Source organism: Lithobates pipiens, unplaced genomic scaffold (assembly GCF_037356315.1).
Source record: "Lithobates pipiens isolate NorthernLeopardFrog02 unplaced genomic scaffold, aLitPip1_a1.2 Scaffold_18, whole genome shotgun sequence".
Lineage (NCBI taxonomy): Eukaryota > Metazoa > Chordata > Amphibia > Anura > Ranidae > Lithobates > Lithobates pipiens.
Genome location: NW_027507758.1, coordinates 466,043,841 through 466,058,918, shown reverse-complemented (window position 1 = coordinate 466,058,918; position 15,078 = coordinate 466,043,841). Strand labels below are relative to the sequence as shown.

The 15,078-nt window shown below is 41.7% G+C and overlaps 1 protein-coding gene across 1 annotated transcript in view; it reads right to left on the bottom strand.

Moving 5' to 3' along the window:
• The window catches only part of SERPINE2 (serpin family E member 2), a 79,536-nt gene that overhangs the window by 11,721 nt on the left and 52,737 nt on the right, over positions 1-15,078 (bottom strand). Inside the window, exons 2-5 of the mRNA XM_077488287.1 lie at positions 11,429-11,711; positions 8,308-8,535; positions 6,043-6,240; positions 1,577-1,772 (exon numbers count right to left, since the gene is read on the bottom strand). Coding sequence (XP_077344413.1) covers positions 1,577-1,772; positions 6,043-6,240; positions 8,308-8,535; positions 11,429-11,684 — 878 coding nt within the window. The 5' untranslated portion in view covers positions 11,685-11,711. The remainder of the gene's footprint in view (positions 1-1,576; positions 1,773-6,042; positions 6,241-8,307; positions 8,536-11,428; positions 11,712-15,078) is intronic.

The following is a 15,078-nucleotide window of genomic DNA, read 5'->3' as shown; positions in this document are numbered from 1 at the left end:
ATGCTCCAGTTCCCTATAGATGTCCATGCTGTAAATTATAGTCACTGTGCCATAATTTGCCAATGATCTGCTAATTGCTCCTCCACAAAGTCAAGTGTGACTTATCCCAAGCATGTTCATAACCCAGTTTGGGTCCCGTCCCTAGTTTAAAAAACACTGCTATACAGGGAAACGTTTGCAAGGGTCACAACACCATTCAGTTGTGAATGCTAACAGCACAAAAAAGAAGAAAAGTCCCTAATGCATAAAAACAGTATACAGTACAATCGTGGCACATATTTGCAAATACCAAAGAGGTAGTCTGCTCATCTCATGACATGCACATGAACATGACATGAACCTCTTCATACACAAATATTATTTGTAGAATTCCTTACAAACCGGAATACAAAAGCTAACAAAGTTTAATATAAAAAGTAGAGGTCCTTGTATGAACAACATAGGGGTGGCCTACCAATGGCCTAGGATGATAACTCACTGCAATGTCTCGGTTTCTATTTTGGGGGGGAGAGAGAGAGAGAGAACAGGTGAGTAGTGTAAAATATGACTCTCACATCATTATAGGCCAGTAATGGTATTGAACTACATTAGATTCTTCCTGTGGGTTGTACAAGAAATAACAGGGCGCAAAAAAAAAAAAACCTGTACACTATATACTATGGTTAAATAGCATAACCAAAGTGCAATAGTGCTGTGCAATCAACAGTAATAATAAAGTGCTTCTAAATCAAAGTACATAAAGAATATCAAAGTGAATAAAGTCTATAACTATAAAAAGGCAAATTTGATCCGGGGTATCACAAAAAATGTCCAAAACTATCTGAAATTATTCAGATCTTTACACCATCACAACGATTTATGGATGAACACACCCGGTAGATAAGGGTAAATAGCCTACTTACCAAATCACCATGACCTCTTTAATAAAAAAGGCAAGTCAAATGAAGCTTGGTTTGGTTTGAAATACCTTGATGATTTAGAAGCCCTTTATTATTACTATTGATTGCACAGCACTATTGCACTTTATGTTTATGCTATTTAACCATAGTATAAATTTTTTTGTTTGTTTGTTTTTTAGCGTCCTCTTATTTCTTATACAACCCACATGTCACAAAGTCAATTTATTGCACTTTGAGGGGAGCAGCTGATATTTATATATATTCAGGTATTATCCAGCCATAGTGCGGGGGTTTTATTTATTTTTCATTAGATTTTTCCTCCCTGTCTTAGCGGGATAATCTGCCTGTGGGTTTTTGTTAAAATTGGCAAGCCACCGTATCCTCCATACAATATTGGGCCTCAGGACTCGGAGGTATGTTTATTTCATAAAGTGACATTTGAGACAAAACAGTGATGGGCTAGTAGGCATATCCAGGAGAGCAGGGGAGGAAGATCAGCTTATTAAGTGGAGAAATCTGGATTACAGCCCCCGAGACACTGCAGAAAAAGTATCTAAAACAGTTGTGTAGGCAAGTGCTTGAATGGTAGTGCGGTAGTCCGTTTGGTAATGAAAGGGTACACACATTTTCTTTGTTTCCTGAAAATAAATTAAATTAAGCTTCTGCCAAGCACTTACTTTGGTAAAATGAGCTGGACTCTCTTCGGTGTCATGGTCATCCAACTCTGCAAGGTTTTCGTACTGATGTGAGGAATAATTGCAGAGAGAGGGGTGTTTTCATCAGTGGGCAGTGCCACCAGCATACTGACACTTCCACCATGATAAGGCAGCTCTATCACATTGTACCACAGGCCACTAGGAGTACTGGCTGACCCTGTATTTTTTTTTATTAAAACAAAAAAGAAAAGAAGGTTATGGCCTCAGATTGAGAGGTAGTAATATAAGGTCCTGACACTCCATCAGCAATAAAATCTCTAGCATAAATAAATCCCCCAGAAATATCAATAACCCCCCTGCAACAACAATGGACCCCTCTTTATTTATTATTATTATAATAATAATAATAATAATAATACAGGATTTATATAGCGCCAACAGTTTGCGCAACACTTTACAACATGAGGGCAGACAGTACACTTACAATACAAATCAATACAGAAGGGACTAGAGGGCCCTGCTCGTTAGAGCTTACAATCTAGAAGGGAGGATACACAATCTGCGAGCCAGTTCAGGTAGGGGTAGAAAATAAAAGGAATATTGTCTGCAGCAATCATCCATAGTATTTGCTGTAGTGAAAAACACAGGCAGTCAAGACTTAGAAGTTGCTACTGGGGACACATTTGCTTCCTCTTCTTCTGTCAATTTATTGAGAGGCAGAGACAGAGTCCGTCTTAAAGAGAGTGGGACGCAGTGGATCTATCTCATATCAGGAACTGCCCTATTTTACCGTTCATTGAAAGTATTGTAACATGGTTAAATATTACAAAAACATGTCAGCTGTTTGGGGGCTGGAGAATGATTGGGGTGGGGGGGGGGGCTTTATCACACCCAAGCATCCCCATTTAGGGGCATAACTGTGGGTACATTGCACCCATGGCACCAGGGCTGTCTTTACCGCAGGGCAAAAGGGGCATCTACCCAGGGCCCGGTCATTGTTGGGGGGCCCTGCGCTGCCCGCCGGAGTTCAGCCGCCTTTGGTGCTGGTCGCATGCTGGCTCCTCACTACTTGGAAATACACATGTGCTCCTCTCTCTCATCCCTCGGGTATACACATATATATCAATATTAAAGATGGCCCTGCATGGCACACAATGAAATTGTGCCCTTGTCCACACATTTGATGTTCTGGCACATTCAACACATGCGTACACACTACAGCTGCTGGGCCGGAAAGGCTGGTGCACAGTAAGGAATGTAAACCACAGTGAACAGAATGAGGTGGTGTGGAAGGAACAACAAAGTATATAGATTGAGGGGGTACAGATTAGGAAATGTACAGCATGGCATATTGAATGAGCTGTGGCAGAATAGGAAACATGCACATGGCATATGGATTGTAAAAGCAAAGATTTTTTTTTTTTTTAAACTTAATATAATGCTCTCTGCCCCATTCAGACCGCCATCAGAGTGAACCCGTATCGATTGTAGCGACACCAACACTAATCAGACCCACAGATGTTGAGAGGCATTTGTTCCTTTAGTTAAAAGTTGTGCCCATTTCAGGCCTCCTGTCAGTATGGACCAGGAGAAGATGCAGCGACAGACAGCACAAACAATTGCTGCCATCACATGTGAACAAAGAAGCGGGGCAGAGGGACATGTACAAGCCTCCCTTCTTTTGCCATGTTCTGAATTAGATGATGTCATCAGTCAGAGCTGGGCAAAGAAAGTGAGTAGTGTAACTTCCTTTGTCCCGACACACGTACATGTGACAGCAGTGATCAGCTGTCCTGCCTGTCATTGCGCTGACAGGGAGTCTGAAAAGGGGACATACCTCCACTGTTGTTTACTGGCATACACTGTATACACCCAGGACATGTGTCTGCCAGAGGTTCAGATAGTGGCACATACCGGATGAATAAAATAAATAATTAAGAGCCCTGTACACTTACATATGTACATGTAGCACCCTGATGTTTAGGCAGGGTTTATGAAATTTAGTGGCCAGGCGATAGTTGCCTTGGCCAATTGATGTTAGGAGAGCAATTGATTTCCCCCTAATTCTGCACTTCTCTCTTGTAGCTGCTGACATTAGCTAAGACAAGGGCACAGCAAGGACAGATTATAAGTGGATGGGGTGTGCCAGCCAATTGTCAGGTGTTTCTTTAAGTCCCCTGGACTGCTGGGAGAGCCAATTTGGGTGGAGTCAGGTGATCGGGGGGTTCCATGCCACCTGGGCGGCTGTCTAGGTGGACGTGTGTTATGCAGCCTCAGGCTGCTAGGCCAGAAGTCTGAGGCCTATCCCGGGGACATCTGGCTGCTAGGCTGTCTGAGGGCCTATCCAGAAGCAGGAGAGCAATGCAGGGTTGGGACTGCTGACTTGTAGTCCAAACAGAAGTAGTGGTTCCGCCGGACAGGGAACCATCTGTGGTCAGAGGTAGAAAGGGGAAGCAGCAGTCACTAAGGGACCTTGTTACCGGAAACCACTGAGTAAGCTGAGGACAGTAAAAGAGTAGTCTTCTCACCAGCTGGGGACGGTGAAGAAGTGAGAAAACCCTTAGCAAGTGCCAAGTCAGGGACCCAGCAAGACAGCAGAGGCGACGCTTGAAGAGTATCTGAGTGCCAAGCCAGGGACCCTGAAGGGAAGCGGGGGTGGCACTTGAAGATACTGAGTGCTAGAAGTGGAAGAGCTTAGGGGATCCAGTGGCTATTGGATCCGAAGTCTAGTGAAAGACTGGGAGTTCTTTGAGTGAAGACCCACACTGAGTGATTGTGGAGTAAGCTAGGAACTGATCACATGCCTGACGAAGGGGTCCTGTGTGGCTCCAAAACATTGCACTTTTCTTTTGTGATGCAATCCTCTTCATTAAACCTTTTGGACAAAAATTTGTCAATCCATGGTGTGCTTGCGAATATGTATGCTTGTTTGATGCTTCCAGGACCCAACTGGTAATCGCTGCAGCACCCGCTATTTTATGAGCCATTGATACCAGGAATGAGTGCGCAATAGGAATATCGATTTGACTTTAAGCTGAGAACTGTTCGTGTTAATATAGTATTGATATATAGTGTTGATGAAATAGTTGAATGCAATTGCCGCTAGTAACTACTACAAGATCGTTGCCATAGGAGACAGTGGTCCTACAAATACAGAAATGGTGTCTGGCTGGAGGCTTTCACCTACTGAGCTAGGCAAATGGGATTTTTGCAACAGGAACTAGGGAAGAGTGTAAAAAAGTAAAAGCTTGGTGTACAGGGTAAAACATTTGCATATTCAATATTTACCAGGAAAAAAAAAAGAAAGTTTTTTTGTCCTGGCCAGAGCCAAGATAAAATTCATGTAAAGAAAAGTAAAAAAATCATCCTCTGCAAAAGCTATGCAAGTATCCACAGCCCCCATACTAGACACTCTCTCACTCCCATCTACACCTCAAAGTCCCTGAAAGTCAAAAGATGAAGTGGGGGAAAAAAATAAAAAAAAATAAAAAAAAAACATCCCCAGCAGAATACAACTGTTATTCTAAACAGAATTTCAGTAAAACTGGCTTAAATACCAAAATGTAAAGTCTATATAAACCCAAACTTACTTTTGAGGTTTTTTTTTTTCATAAACCATTGAAAGCATTATATCTGTTCAACAAGTACAAATGTCCAGTGAGCCAATAACACCATCTTTGCCAACTCATTAGTTAGCATGTCCCTAGCTCCCTCTGGACTACACAACACCTTCCAATATTACAGAGACGAGGTGTGATGTGTTGTATAATTCCTGTCCTAGGTAGGCAATGCTGCACTTCCAAAGATACCAGTACATCGAGTGTCACCCTAGGACAAGAGACATGCAACTGGTGGAATGGCGCCAAACTTCAGTACTTAAAAATCTCCATAGGCAACACTGTAAAAAATTTTTACAGGTTACATGTTTAGAGTTACAGAGGAGGTCTAGTGCTGAAATTATTGTTCTCGCTCTTACATTCGCAGTGTATGTAGCCTGTGTGTATCTGGCTCCGATATTAGCCAGTGCCTTACCAGCCACTGACCTCACCGCACGTCCCTGCAGGACACTGTCAGCATTTCATAGGCTGTTTAGCTTGAGGCAAGATTTAGGTTGTTCTTGAGCAGGAGGCAGGCTGTGGTTAGAAGGGGATGTGAGCAACAGGCATGCTCTAATTGATCAGGGGGCGTGGTAGATGAACAACCTACCTAATACAGGCATGCTGCGTGTCTGCACATTTCTGAATGGCCAGATAAAAAGGATAAAAACTGACTACGCAAGCAGATCTCAGTTTCTGTTCTGTGCGTGGTCTGTTTAGAACAAGGAAGAAAGGTGATGGACAGGAAGATGTAGAACATAAAAATAATATAGACTACAAATTATATAATGCACATATGTAAACATACTGTACATAAGGAAAAAAAATATTTAGGGTAACAAACACTTTAATGTTTGAGAATAAAGTCTATACCAAATAAAAAATACCTACCACTCCTGAACAGAGAAAGCTGGGCCAGCATTGGTACTTGAGAAGCCTTGCCATCTGGTCCATGGAAAGTTCGTTTTTTTGTGTTTTCAGGCTGGAAACGAGATTTCCAAAGTCCCTTGAAATACAGTGCATTGACTACAACTAACCTTGTCAGGGAACTGTCCAATAAATCGGAGGACAACAGGTTGTCGATCATGCCTACAAGACATAAGATTCATATGATCATTAAAAGGATTATCAAATAGAGTGCATATAAGATGGCACTATCTATACTAAATACTATGTATCTGGAGCAGCAGATAATAAAAAGGTGTCGCATGCACTGCATATATACAGTCCCAACAGAAAAAGATTTAATATTGGGTAGAAGACCCATTCCCAGGTGTGCTGGGAATTCGTTTTTTTTTTCTTCCTGCAGAGAATTTGTCCCAAAATTTACTTTAGCTAAAAGGTTATATTTTATAATACCACTGAATGAGAAAGAACAGTTACCCTTTTTGCCTCAGTGTGCAATTGTCTTGACCACAGCCTGTAACATTCTTCGGATCCTCCAGCCAAAATCTTCCCACTAGCCATACCTGCATAGTAATTCCTGGCATGTTTCTTTGAGTCTTCTTGAAATACAGGAGACTTTTGGGAGATGCCCCCATAGAAGTTTAAAAGGGATATACAGAAGCAACAAGCTGCATGAAAACTTCAGTAGCAGACTGAAAATTGCTGCAGGCTTTGGCCCATTGATCGGACTCAGGTATGGCTGTGGGATGGGTGGTGGTTTATGGGCGTGGGGAGCGGAGATGGGATAGGCATAGGCTGTAGCATAACATTACTAAGTATAGTTATCCCTTAATGATTACAGTATTGCCAATATAATGCACATTAGGCAGGGCTGTCTTTAATGCAGGGCAAACGGGCACCTGCCCTGGGACCAATATTTGTTGGGGGGGATCCAAAGCATTGAGCCCACACTACCCACGAATTGGGGCCCGATGACGCTTTGCAGAGTGCATAGAGGATATGGGAGGCTGTATTCCCGAGCTAGCCATCTTCACTGATGCTCTGACCCCGCCCTATGCAGCCTGTATGCTCGGAACAGAGCAGCACAGCTGTAGTGAGAGCAGTGATCGGAGTGGGAGCGTCAGTGTAGCTTCAGGCTCTGCCCCTTCTATACTGGCTGGGGAATACAGAGGACGGGCAGGAGCTACACTGATGCTCTAACCCCGCCCTATGCCTGTATGCTCAGGGTGGAGCAGTTGTAGTGAGAGCAGAGTGGAAGCCCCGCCCTGGACCTCTGAATGTATGCAGTGAGCTTGGCTGGCCAGATATGTCCTTACACCCATAAAATGCCTGACTGCTGAACCCTGAGCTGTGTTATTCAACTGTAAAGCTGTGCATTGCTGAAAGTTCTGACCATCTCCTGTATAAAGTTTGCAGTTTCTGATTGTCACCTGAAGCATGACCGCAGTCTCTTATCTCCTGTAGTATTTGTATTAATGTGCCATTTTACTTGCTCAATTATTTGGGATTGCTACACTTCTCAGTGAGTGGCAATAATGTGCATTAACCTGTAGCAACCAATCAGTGAACAGTAGTGATCTGCTGTAGTCTCTAGCAACCAATCAGCGAGTGGTAATTATGGTAATGATATTCTGTAACCCCTAGCGACCAATCAGTGAGTGCTAATAATGTGCAGTAACCTCTAGCAACAAATTGGCAAGCAGAAATTATGTGTTGTAACCTCTAGCAACCAGCCAGTGAGCGGTAAAGATAGGCTGTAACCTCTAGCAACCAATTGCAATTGCTGCGTGATCTGCTGCAGTAAATTGATTCTGAGTCCACCCACTATTTTTTTTGTATGTCTCAGAAGCCCCCAAGAAAATGTTTGCACAGGGCCCAATCAATATTAAAGACGGCCCTGTACATAGGTTATTCATACCACCAGGACTTCAGCATTCCATACTGCTCAATGAACAGGCACACTTTTACTAGCGTAACTGGAAAATCTGAGCTAAACTAGTAGAAAAAACAGAAACCATGTTGGTTAAAGCCAATATTCAAGTCTTGACAAGTAAACTAAAATGTAAGTGTATATATATATATATATTATACATACATACATACATACATACACACATCCCATTTGCTCTGCACAGTAAATGGGGCATGAAATTCCAGGTTACTAATGAGCTTATTAATTTTTCCATGCTTAGAATTTAATTCAACTGTCCCCTGTAATAGACACTAGCAGAACATCTGAGAAATACTCACCCTTGGTTTCATTCTTTACCCACTGGTTGATCATAGCAGCAGCTGTGTAACTGTCCTGGAAGTCAACATGTCTTACATGGCTCTGAAAAATCTCTCTATTCTTGATGACAAAGGCATCCTCCATCTGGAATCCATTGTTTGCAAACACAGCATTGGCCGTGGTGACAATGTCCTTATTCTTCTTTGCTACTATTGCCTTGTTGATTCGCTTTAGTATTTTCCCAACCACTGCACACAACAAAAACACATGCATATTTATTAACCTAAGAAGGTGTGATTGCAAAAAAAATATCCAACACAATTTTCTGATTTGTGTGACATTTGTAGATTACCATTAATGAACATTATTTTCTTTTACCTTTAGAAAAGAGTAACTCCACTTTTGTTGAGAAAAAAAAAAAAAAAAACAAACAAAAAAAAAAAACCTACAACATTCCCCTCTGGGAGATTTATGTACATTACAAGGATTTTCACAAACTAGGTTGCAGTTCTTTTGTTAGGCCCCTTTCACACAGGCTTTCCGATCAGGTCCGCCTGTCAGTTTTTCAGGCTAACCTGATTGGCCGCTCCATTCACTTCTATGGAGTGACGGATGTCAGCTGTCCTTTGACACCAGCTGCTAGCCGATCAGATCCTGTCTGTGAAATTTAGACGGATGGTGACCCTATTTTCCATCTGTCTGGCAGATTGGATGAAAACAGACAGGCAGTCTGTTTTCATCCGATCTCCCATATAGGGGAGTGGGGCTCTGACATGTCCATCTCTGCACAGTGAGCAGAGACGGACCTGTCAGATGCCTGCTCAGTGGAAATCAGTGGATCGATCCCCTGCTGAGCAAAGCAAAATCCCCGGGGTCAGACAGCCAATGTGAAAGGCACCTTATTCTAAAGAAATCCCTGTGTTTGTGTCTGTGAACATTTGGGAAAAAATATATATTGTAATCAATACAGCCGTGTAAATATTTGACTGCAAAAATTTCTGTTCTAACGTATTTTAAAATGATTTCTTGGAATATTGGTAAAATCTTGTATCTCATAAAATAAGATCTGTTTTTGGTAAACTTGGATTTTAGTGGTATAATATATTTGACTATATGTGTAAAGCAAAGTAAATTTTTATCACATTAAATAAGTATTAAAGTCCAACTCAAGTCAAAATCATTTATTTCAGCTTAGATAGAGTAAGGAAGGGTTTGAGAGCCTCTAACAGACAGACAATGGTAGCCCGCTACTAGCCCCAATGAAGGCTGTACAGATCCCCAAAGGGAACCTTCTATAAAAAGTTTTTTTGAACAGAGGCACTGCCCCTTCCTCATTAAGTGGGCTGCTCGCATTTCTTTGGTTTTCATGTCATATACAACAACATTTAAACAAAAGGGCAGCCTTTGTCAACACACAATCACCGCATTTCTCAAATCAACAAAACCAAAAACACCTTTTTAAAATAGCAAGGAAGGGTTAAAAATGCAACAACATCTTTTATGTCAAGTTATGACCGTACCCTTCATTACCTAAACAACTATCACGGGGGGGGGAGTTTAGGATAGGTTGGAGTTGAGAAATTAGAACCATTGTCAGGTAGTTACTGTATGGGTATAGGCCCCCTCACTCCCTATTCCATTTTTGTGTTGTTCCATCTGAGTCAAGGGTTTCTTACCCATCCCCACAATATCCAAAACTAAAAACATTTTGGGCTGACTTCAACTTCAATATTTTTACTCTATAAAAGTGAAAGATGCTATGGGAAACAAATCAACTTGGCGACACAGTGGTACAGTGGTTAGCACTCTCACCTAGCAGTAAAAAGGGTCGCTGGTTTGAATCCCAACCATGACACCACCTGCCTGGAGTTTGCATGTTCTCCCTGTGCGGGTTTCCTCCAGGTACTCCGGTTTCCTTCCGCACGCCAAAGACATGCAGGTAGATTAATTGGCTTCTGTCCAAAATTGGCCCTAGTATAAGAATGGGGACCTTGGATTGTGGGCTCCTTGGAGGGTAGGTACTGATGTGAATGTGCAATGTACAGGGATAGGGATAATTGTAGACACTCACTCAGGTTGAACTGGATGGACTGGTGTCTTTATTCAACCTTAGTAACTATGTAACTTCCATTTTGTGCTACATTTTAAAAAAATTGGACTAAATTCCATACAGTGTAAGAGGAATAATAGGTTTTTAAAACAAGACTGTAGAGCAGGGGTCTCCAAACTTTCTAAACAAAGGGACAGTTTCTGTCCTTTAGACTTTAGGGGGGCTGGACTGTGGCCAGTGGGAGCAGAACATGTCATGGTGTCAGTGGAAGTAACTAATGCCACATTTTTAGTGGAAAGAATAATGCCCTATCATTGTTGGCAGAGGAATAGTACCCCATCATTAGTGTTAATGGATGGAAGGGTGCCCATAAGTGGTATAAGTGCTCCATTATTGTCGTCAGTTCGGCGGAAGTGCCCCATCATTGGTGTCAGTGGGAGGAATAGTGCTCCATTTTTGGTGTTAGTGGCAAGAATTATGCCCCCATTGGTGGTGTCAGAAAGGAAATAAACAGCGTCTCAAGGGCTGGATAAAGGCAAGCGAAGGGGCGAATCCAGCCATCGGGTCACAGTTTGGAGACCACTGCTGTAGAGAAAAGTCATCATAGGTTTATATCAGGGCACAATTATAAATTGCCATTTGTACCTGAAGGGTTTAGCAATGTTAGTGTATGTTTTTACTCATTTGCATGTTATTTCTGGGCAAGCAGGACACATCAGTTAGAATGGAGCTAGATGAAGAATGCGTGAAGCGGTTTCTTAAAGCCCAGCTCCAGCCAAAATGTAACTTTTCTGTTTGGGATTGAACAGAAAAGGGATAGAGTCCAAAATATCAACATGTGTTGTTCAGGCTTTGGCTATCCTTATGATGCAGTGCAGCAACACAGACATGCTTGAAAGGCCATACAACCACCTGTTTGTCAGAAGGTGTCTTATGTAGTAATCATTTGATCTGCAAAATTTGACATTTCCATACACAAGACCACGATTTCCATAAAGAACTCTAAATGCAAAATTGTTATAATCCAAACAAAAGTAAAAAAAAAAAAAAAAAAAAAGCGAGTGAGAAAAAAATAAAAATAAAAAACAGACCATTCACTTTATAGCGCATTGCTGTTGTCAACTGCTTTTTCGTCTTCCCATCAGCCCCCAGTTGAAGCATTCCCAATACAGAAGCAATTCCATGAGGGGATATGACCACATTTTCATGAGGTTTCGTCTTCACCACCTGATTGAACACCTGAATTCCAATGTCCGATCCAAGTTCCTCAAGGGATATAGGATTAACCTGTGACTGCGCTGAAGTCCAATATAGCACCGCAAATAAAGCCAAGAGGAGCCTCGTCATGATCTTTTAAAGCGCAAACTTAAACACCTGCAAGGACGAAAGGAATATTTAATTACAGCGTAATTCTTACATGCCTACAGCAAATACTTTATACTATTTACCCATAAAGGATGAAAAAAAAAAAAAATGGTATCATATAATATAGCACACTAAAAACAAAAAGAAACCAACAGTGGCAGCAGCATTGTGGCCTAAAGGTCATCAGTGATGACTTCCTACTAGGACATTAACCTCATGGGGCGTTTCTACTTATATTTGGCCATATTTTATTCCCCAAGCCAAAAATAATCTTCAGTTACCAGCCAAACTGGCCTTGGAGCATGTGTGGTTCTGTGTGATTGTTGTAAAAACATTGCAGGCATTTAAAAAAAGGAACATATGTCTAGTGCAGTATTTTTCAACCTTTTTTGAGTCAAGGCACCGCATATTCTCGCAATAAGCGTATATTGATTGGTTTGCGCAAAAGTTATAGCATCTACAAAATAGGGGAAAGATTTGGCATTTTTTTTTTGTAACTAGTAATGGCAGCGATCTGCGATTTTTATCGGGACTGCGACATTATGGCAGAAAGATCAGACACTTTTGACACATTTTTGGGACAATTGGTATTTACCGTATTTGTCGGTGTATACGGTGACTGGGCGTATAAGACGACCCCCTATATTTTTCCAGTGAAAACATATGTTTTGGCCTATACTCACCATATAAAAAGACTATCCCCCTTCCAAGGCAACATTTAAATTTTTTTTTATAAATCTATAAACACAGATCTCTTGAATACCACACCTCTGGAAAGCAGAATTTTCACCAACCAAAACTATACCACTTTTGGGTTACAGTCTATGGGAATTGTCCACCAAAATGCATTTAATAAATGTAATAAATTCACTAGTAATACAACCACCCACTGTCATATGTCCCAGATTCACCTGTCCCTCTTGGGTGCCTGGAACCTCAAAAGGCAAACAGCAGGATGTAGAGTAGTGGGAGATCAGTGAATGGATTTACCCATGGAAGTATGGTGACCGATGTATTCTTTTAATGAATACAAAGCCTACTCGGATTGCCAGAGGCTGCAACATTAGCCAGCGCCTCTCTCTGAAAGCCAACCCGAGCAGGCTCTGTATTTATTAATAGAAGAAAATACATCGCTCGCCGGGATTGGCTCAGCTACATACAGTATTATATGTAGATTGGCTAAAGCTACATACAGTATTACCGCACATCCAGCGGGCAGCATTTTAAACCCGACGTATAAGACGACCCCCAATTTTTGGCCTTTTTTTTGTTAAAAGTTTATCTTATACGCCGGAAAATACGGTATACAGCGATCAGTGATCTAAAAAATGCATCAATTGTGTAAATGTCACTGGCAGGGAAAGTTAACACCAGGGGGTGGTAAAGGGGTTAACTGTGTTCCCTAGCCACTTAAGGCCCAGGCCTCTTTTTCAGATTTGGCGTTTACATGTTTAAAACAGTTTTTTTTTGCTAGAAAATTACTTAGGAAAAAAAAACAATATATAATGTTTGGGGGTTCTAACACCCTAGAGAATAAAATGGCGGTCATTGCAATACTTTTTTTCACACCGTATTTGCGCAGCGGTCTTGCAAGCACACTTTTTATAAATTTCACTTTTTTGAATAAAAAATAAAAATAAAAAACAGTAAAATTTGCCTAATTTTTATTTTGTGAAAGATAATGTTACGCCAAGTAAATTGACACCCAACATGTCATGCTTCAAAATTGCGCCCGCTCGTGGAATGGCATCAAACTTTTACCCTCAAATATCTCCATAAGCGACATTTAAAAAAATTGTACAGGTTGCATGTTTTGAGTTACAGAGGAGGTCTAGGGCTAGAATTATTGTTCTCGCTCTACCGATCGTGGTGATACCTCATGTGTGGTTTGACTTCCATTTTCATATGCGGTGCTACCCACGTATGCGTTCGCTTCTGCTCACGAGCTCGTCGGGACGGGGTGTTTTTTCTTATTTTACTTGATTTTATTTATTTTTACACTTAAAAAAAAAAAAAAAGGGATCACTTTTATTTCTATTACAAGGAATGTAAACATCCCTTTTAAAAATTAGAAAAAAGCATGACAGGTCCTCTTAAATATGAGATCTGGGGTCAAAAAGTCCTCAGATCTCATATTTTGAGTTAAATGCAATAAAAAAAAAAAAAAAAAATAAGTCATTTGAAAAAATAAAAAAAAATGTTCCTTTAAGAGGTATGGGCGGAAGTGACGTTTTGACGTCGCTTCCGCCCTCCTATGGTATAGAGACAAGTGGGGGCCATCTTAGCCTCACTCGTCTCCATACTCAGCCGAGGAAAGAACCTGATCTCCTTGGACTCTGTGTGGAGTGATCGTGGGTGCCTGGTGGTCATCACGACCGCCAGGCACGCGCATCAGCTCCGGTGGTCAAAAGGCGAACTGACGTACAGTTATGTCGGTTACAACTGCGGTGGCTGGTCGAGAAGGGGTTAAAATCGAAGCACCCCTAATTCTAAAAAGTTTTGCACAACACAGCAACACACACACACACACACACACACACACGTTGGACACCCAACATTAGAGGGGATTTATTTTTTCAAAGCAAAATACATCTTTGGGGGCTGATTGAAGGGGCGGAAGAGGGGTAAACAAGGATACTGTACAGGTGTCCGATGTCCTCATCGACTGACGACATCACTGGTTGTTAGAATGCTGGTGGCTGGAAGGTAGTAATGGTGCACAATGAAAACCTATGGCTTTGTAGAACAAAGTCAGGCTTCATCCACCCGCTGGATTGCATACAATTTTTGGGCATCTTTTAGTCATTTTATCAAGGCACCCCTGAAGAAACCTGAAAGTAACCTAGGAAGCCCGGGCACATTGGTTGAAAAAGGCTTGTCTAATGTACTGTGTAGCATGCTATAGGCAATATCTGATTTAAAGTGTTAATAAACCCAGACTAAGAACAACTCTCATTACATGTGTAGCATTTTGTTTAGACAGGGTTGCTACTAAATTTAGTTTGTCAGGTATTAATCATCCTGGCTGATTGTTAGAAGATCCACCGATTCCTCTCCTACTCTCGATTGCTGTACCTTTTCTCTTCTGTCACTAGTTGGCGTTTGCTGGTGGCATTAGCTTGACAAGGGTGTAGCACTAGTATGGTCAGATTATGGATGGATGGGGTGTTAAAGCCAATTGGTCAGGATTTATTGATCCCTTGGCCTGCTGGGAGAGCTTATTTAGGTGCAGCCAGGTGATCGCGGGTTCTGTGCCACCTGGACATCTGTCTGGGTGGATGTGTGTTATGTCACCCCGGGTTGCTAGGCCAAGCCAGAGGCCTATCCCAGGGACACCTGGCTGCTAGGCTGCCCGAGTCCTATCCAGGAGCAAGAG